Source organism: Pundamilia nyererei, unplaced genomic scaffold (assembly GCF_000239375.1).
Source record: "Pundamilia nyererei isolate P.nyererei 1_Seehausen unplaced genomic scaffold, PunNye1.0 scaffold00030, whole genome shotgun sequence".
Classification (NCBI taxonomy): Eukaryota; Metazoa; Chordata; class Actinopteri; order Cichliformes; family Cichlidae; genus Pundamilia; species Pundamilia nyererei.
The window spans coordinates 4,513,818-4,520,731 of NW_005187431.1; the positions used below are offsets into that span (position 1 = coordinate 4,513,818).

At 44.5% G+C, this 6,914-nt stretch overlaps 1 protein-coding gene across 1 annotated transcript in view; it reads left to right on the plus strand.

Moving 5' to 3' along the window:
- The first annotated feature begins 1,397 nt into the window (after nucleotides 1-1,397).
- LOC102193069 (SH3 domain-binding protein 5-like) overlaps nucleotides 1,398-6,914 on the plus strand; it is a 12,306-nt gene continuing 6,789 nt past the window's right edge. Inside the window, exons 1-3 of the mRNA XM_005728900.1 lie at nucleotides 1,398-1,789; nucleotides 2,042-2,104; nucleotides 5,505-5,633. Coding sequence (XP_005728957.1) covers nucleotides 1,712-1,789; nucleotides 2,042-2,104; nucleotides 5,505-5,633 — 270 coding nt within the window. The 5' untranslated portion in view covers nucleotides 1,398-1,711. The remainder of the gene's footprint in view (nucleotides 1,790-2,041; nucleotides 2,105-5,504; nucleotides 5,634-6,914) is intronic.

Sequence of the window (6,914 nt, forward strand, 5' to 3'; positions counted from 1 at the left end):
ATCAGTAATGTAACAGGATTACTTTTTGGGGGGAAGTAATCAGTAATTAGTTACTGATTACTTTTTTCAAGTAACTTGACCAACACTGCTAAGCTACCCACCGCTATAGATCCTAAGTAATTAAAATGACCAACAGCTGTAAAGCGTGACTCATACCTCAGTAAAATTCCCCAACTGGTACTTATGGCCAATGATCAGTGGTCAATGGCTGTATCCCAAGTCAGGGTCTGCAGCCTTATGGGCCGCATTTTAAGGCCGATTATGTCGCAGCGACGCGACGAAGGTTGTCCCAATTCAAAGGCTGCTCGAATTGCGGCCCTCAAATGCGTCCTTCATTTCCCTGAATTTTAAGGATGTGGCGGTGTAGACTTCGTGGCCCAACATATCCCAGAATGCATAGCGCGGCGCTGGGTGTGGATAATTTTGCCGGAAAAAACCGCGGATGAGGGGCGCCCGAAGAGTAAACTTTAAGTAAATACTGAATATTATGTCACTTATTTATGTGCAAATGTTTAATAACGAAGAACACTAAAACATTACTGTTGGCCACATGTCGGCAAAGTTATGTGACGTTTGTACTAACTTGGTTTTAAAGCCTTTACTTTAAAATATACGCCGTCCAATAGCTGACCTTAATCTTACAGAGAATGATCAAAGCTCATGTAGAAACAAACAAACAAATGAACAAAAGATGTTCTCCTTCATTTCTGTCAAACAAAGCTGTATGAAACGTTTCCAGCTGTTAGTATCATGGTTGCTAGGCTAGACCGTCCAATTTTACAAGCCTCGCACCTTAGCGGTCTTTGAGTACGCGGCCCTTGTGGGCCGTTAAGGCTGCGTACTTTTAGGCTGCAGACCCTGAATTGGGATACAGCCATTGATCGGTGGTTGCAGATCAATGGTCATGACAGTTTGCAATGATCAAGAAACTGGCGTCAAAGCCCACTGTTCATTCAGTGTGGGAGTTTCAGTCATTGTGTAAATGGACTGTTTATAAGGCTGGGCAAACCTGTAGTCAGCTGAGACAGAAGAAGTCACTTGTATAAGTGACAAAATGTTTCTCCCACTGAAAACGTTAAGTCCAGATACACAAAATCAACCTTGAGGGATGTCCTTACCTGGATGACTGAGCATACATCAACAGATCATGCATGTGATTGTTTATCGGTAAAATCGATAATACGTTTATCGCTACTTTCATCTGTTGTATCTGGTTTAAAAAGCTTGTGCAGTAAGACTATAAGTAACTAAAATATAATGTCCAGATAAATAATCTGAGAGCAAGTATCCATCAAACATAAACTCACGCGCAGCGCCACTTTTAAGCTAACAGCTTTGTTAGCTGGCCCCTCCCCCTTTCAGGTCCGGCTTGCAGACGTAAACGTTACGCGCCGCTTTTATTTTGAATGTCCCAAACGGAAGTAGCCGTAGGTCTCGCTGTAGTTAAACGCTTTCTTCGTTCGCAGCTCGTCCTCCGCGAGGTTGTGGTCCGCTGTAGTTCGCGTGTCCGCTCTAGTTCGCGTGTCCGCTCTTCCAGCGGGTGGACGTCTCTTTAAACTCGCTGCCCGCTTTTAAAAAGCCCAGCTATGCACCGCGCTAAAGGTTAGAGCGTGTTTGGATCGCTCCTGTGCTGTTCAGCACCCCGGGGTCGCGCTTAGTTTGCGCCGAAGACCCTCGTTTGGTTACCAGAAATCTCCCAGAAATTCCGACAATGGAGCGAAATGGGAATACCTGTGAGGATGACCTGCAGGGTGCTGACGAGGAGGAAGAAGTGGACCCCAGGATACAGGTAAGGTGGGGTTAGGACAATGATTCCAGATGTGGAGTGACAGTAGGTTAAAAAATGTCAGAGCGTTTGTGTGTGTTTGTGTGTGTGTCATATTTTGACTGTCTCCAAAATGACTTACTGAGAGCTGTAAGTTCAATACTTTGGTTAACACGAGTCACAGCCTGAGGATTGCCAGTCTTATTTAATCACACTCCTCCCTTTCTCCCTCTCTGTGTGTGTGTTTTCCATCACTGGTGTGTTTTCTGTAAACAGGGAGAGCTGGAGAAGTTGAACCAGTCTACAGACGACATTAACCGCTGGGAGAGTGAGCTGGAGGTGAGACCCAACAACACACACTGCTGGCATCAGAATTATTGCCCCTCAAACACCGAGAGCAGGGCGTAAGCCGAGCTCTGGCACCCACCCAGCAGTCACTAAGTCTCACTTTTTTTTTTAAAGTGGTGAGAAATCGTGTCAGCGCTGTGAGATTTGTCTCTCTGCCACTGTAGTGTCAGGGATTTGCCTAGCAACGGTGCCATTGTTTTAAAACAGTCTAAACGGAAAGCTTTCGAAAGATGGAAAACTACTAAATGTGCATCAGTGGGAAGAGGTGGAAAAACTGAAGCAGGAACTGTCCCTCCCTGCACTTTATAAACTCCTAGTGCAGCTGTGGTCTTAGTCGGAAACACTGCCGTGGAGCGGTTGGTGAAATTCATCTATTTGCTCATAACACTCACGTTCATTTAGGAGTCTGAACAGAAACAGGAATCAGACACAATATGAAGGAATAAAGGATGTAAAGTGAAGCGAACAACTGCAGGAGGGCGGACGGCACACAGAAGGGGCAGCTTCGACTCAAGTGTGTGCTAGCTGGGTCACTGTTGAGGAAAAGTAAAAACATTCCAGAGCGAGGCCTCAGTTTTTTGTTTTCCTGAAAGTAGGCCTCTTCTGTTTCTCATTAGCCCTGCGCTCACATCCAAACCCAGCAAACCACAGCTGGAATGACCGTAACAGCACGCACAGAGACAGAGAGGGACAGGAGGAGAGATTTTCCTGTAATCCATGTTTTAATCCATGTTTTCCAGCTGAATTTTAACTTTATATATATATATATATACATATATACATATCCTGATTTTATTTTTTAACGTATTGTTTCTTGGTGCTTTTTGGAAAGCTCAGCTTTTTCACAGCTTTGGCAGTGTTTACAGGAAACAGCATTATAAGTAGGGTGATCGATGTGAATACACAAGCAGACAGAAGAAGAAACATGGATGCATCTGGAGGCAACAAAAAAAAGCTAAGGAGGAGCTAAGGACTATGGAAGGAGCCCCTGGCAGGCTGCAGGGGGTCCTCCTGCAGCCTGGAGCTGATTAAAAATGATGTACGGTAGATTCAGAGGATGAGTAAGTTGGGGCGGAGAGTTTAAATCCACAGTTGACTCTGCCTGCCAACACAACGTTAAATCTCTTCTATGTCTGGCAGATGTGGGACTGTGCCCTTGTGATGTGTGCCATCATGAGCCTCCCATAGAAAATAAACAGAATTTTAAATTTTAACCTTTATTATGAAGCGATAACTAAGTCTTCTTTATTATTGTCCCAGAGGAACAATTGAATCTGTCAGCTCCTGATGAGCTGAGCTGCCTTAACGAGCTTAATATACATGTCCTTATTTTTTTGTCATACATATAACATTTGCTGTGGTGAATTGAAATAATGCAGTTATTGTATGGAAAAGTTAAATTAAGCTTTTTCTACTCTTGGCTCTGTATGATGTCACTGAAGGGATATCATCTTGGGTACACACCTCTTGAATGTCTCTTGAGTATTCTGGTCTTTTGCTTATGGGGAGCATCCACCCAGACGAACTTTGAGTTAAACGCAGTATCTTTCAGGAATTTTTTTAAATCCAGAAAAGCCTTGAAACAGGACCTGAGAGATGCATCTGGCCCTGCTGCCACTGAAAATAAGTGACAACAGGTCTGATGGAGACATGAATCCAAATCCAAATTCTTCCACGGCGTGTGTTTGTCCTGTATTGGTCCACTCAACCCCAACAAGTCATTGCAGATGGCAACCCTGAGCCTGGTTCTGCTGGTGGTTTCTTCCTGTTAAAAGGGAGTTTTTACTTCCCACCAAGCAGTCATTTATAGGGGGTCATATGATTGTTGGGGATTTCTCTGTACTATTGTAGGGTTTTTACTTTACAATATAAAGCGCCTTAAGGCAACTCTTGTTGTGATTTGAAGCTATATAAATAAACTACAGTTAAGTTGAAATGTTTGGGCCCTGAATGCAGAAAACTACCATCAAGAAAAGTGGACAGTGTGTGATCAGCAGCTTCATTTTTCAGTATGACAGTGATACCAAACACACTGATAGTGCATTATAAACATCCCTGAATAGAAAAGCGCACAATGAAAGAACACTATCAGTCATGGCTTGGCCTCCCCTGAGCCTGGACCTCAACATTATTGAAGCAGTGTGCGATCATGCTCACAGAGAACCAAACAAAAGGCAGAAACATCCAAAGAAGAGCTTTGAATGTCCTTCAACAAGCCTGGAGAACTATTCCTGAAGACGACTCAAAGAAATGGCCAGTATGCTTATGTAAGGGAGTTCAGACTGTGCTGATGAGTAAAGGTGGTCATAGCAGGGCTTAAAGTAGGTGTTGACAGGTGGGGAAACCCCAGGTTTCAGTGTAACGGTGCAGCGTGGAATAGGTGACTCAAACAAAAAAAGTGAGTCATCCAATAAGTTTTATTCTCAGTAGATTTGTCTTTGACATTACCTCATTCTTTTGTTGTCTTGTATGATGTTTGCTGATGTTTCAGTAACCTCTGCACGTTTCCCACTTTCTTAGTAAAATATAAAGAAATAAGGGCTGACTCAAGACTTTCTCACACCGCAGTTATTCCATTTGTTTACAATAAATCTTGAATTTGTTTGATTAAACTAGTTTTGAACATTTGGCATTTGAATGCACAAACATTATATTTGAGTATGGTCGTGCCCAGTTCCAACAATCGGGCCCCTATTTAGTTTCCTGAGCAGTATGTAAGGCCAGCAGCGTGCTCACAGAGTTTACCTTGTAGATTCTGTGACGTGTCACCCGTCGTTGCAGGAACAGGACGTAGGAAATGCGATGATGTCACAGGAAGTGTGTTTCCTGTAGCGCCCTCTCCCTTCTCCCTCTTTAACCGCTCATTTATGCCGATCTGTGCTCTGTGAAGAGGATGCAGCTGCTTTTAAACCCCTCTTCAGCAAATTAAAGCATACACAGACACACAAAAGTAGCTGCATAAATGCACACGGATATTGGGCCCTCCTGCAGTAATGCTTCATCCTTACTCATACTCATTCAGTGGGTCACCACCAAAAAACATAAGCAATGCTGCTCAGCAACAATGAGAGCTGACACACCCACTGCATAAAACAAAGAAAACAAAATATAGTTTACACACTCTACAGTTGTGTGTTACATGGGTAAACCATGCTCTTGTATATGGGTATGACTAATGGGGGCAACAGGAAATCTCACACCACAATAAGGCCTGATATTACACAGATATAAATAATAACCACAGTTGTTGTTCTGTAACGCTGCACTGAAGACACAGTGGTGCTTTGAGCAGTCTACCATGTCCAACCTAATAGTGTGACCCGATAAGTTCCTCTCCTCATTTCTAAGTGTGTGTGTTTGTGTGTGTGTGTGTTTGTGTGTGTGTGTGAAGGACTTCCGTCAGAGGTTCCGAGCAGTGCTGGTTGAGGCAACAGTTAAACTGGATGAGCAGGTGAAGAAGATCGGGCGAGCCGTGGATGACTCCAAACCCTACTGGGAGGCCCGCAAAGTGGCAAGACAGGTACACACACACACACACACACATTCACAAGAGTGAGCGGGAGTGACTCCAAGGTCAGCAGACAGTGTGAGGGCAGGATTACTGAGGATTAACAATGAGAAGTTTAAACAGAGCCGCTTCTATCTACTTAAAGGGAGTACGGTCACATGACGCCTATATTTAAACTCAGTCACAGCTCTGCATCTTAAGCTAGTGTCTCACGCATGCACGCACGCACACGCAGTCTCTGCGTGGTGATAGACTTGCGACATTTTGCATGGCCTGACTTGTTTCTTTTTGCTGGATCTGGGAGTACTTGTCATGCTTGCAGCACTGCTGCAGGGAGACACAAAGCAGGGCAACACAACCTAAAGGTTAGGACACCAAGTCTGTGCTTCTCCCTCTGCAGTGGCTCATCTCATTTATTGCTCCAGGCTGTTGAAGCTTCCACCCCTCCATCCTAGCCAATGCAGGAGCTTATGAGTCATGCATCAGAAGGCTGACATTTGCATGTCAAACTGAAATAGATTTTGTACACGTGTGTGTGTGAATGTACGTATGTGTGTGTATGTTGCTTATCTCTGTTGCGCTGTGACAAAATACCTGCAGGTGGCATCTGCTTCTGGTATTAACATGTGAGAGCCAGGGATTACTGCAGGTTTTGAATTTTGATGGGACCGGCATTTGCACGAAAGGATCAAAATCCTTTGCTTGCGTGCGTGCGTGTGTGTTTGTGTGCGCGTGTGTTTGTGTGATTTAAACAGAGCAAAGCCGATAACGGTCTCGGGTTTAAACTGGCGTATTGTCTGGTTATGATTTATAGACAAATATTTAATATTTAATACACGACCTACTTTAAAAGGACTCATGCATGACCTCGCTGACCCTCCACCACAGACACACACATATTCCATCTACCCCCACCCATAAGCCAGTTACATCCCCTCAAACACCGCCCCCCCATGTTTTCCCCCTTACATTCCAACAACGATTGGGGTGGGTGGGGGGTATTTTCCTGCACTGTCCTCTCTTTTGTCCCTTTTACCCAGCATTCACTTCTGCACCGCTGCCTGTCTGGCTGTCTGTGTCCACGCCCTGCATATCCCACCCTCACCACATTGGGTATTAGTCACCTTTCTCCACCTTTCCCAGCCCTGCAACCATCTCACCCGTTTGAAATTGTAAATAGGATGTCTTTAGAGAGACTTAGACATCAGACCGGGTGACTGTGTCTGACACATGAATGAGTCTCACACACACACACACACACACACACACACACACACACACACACACACACAC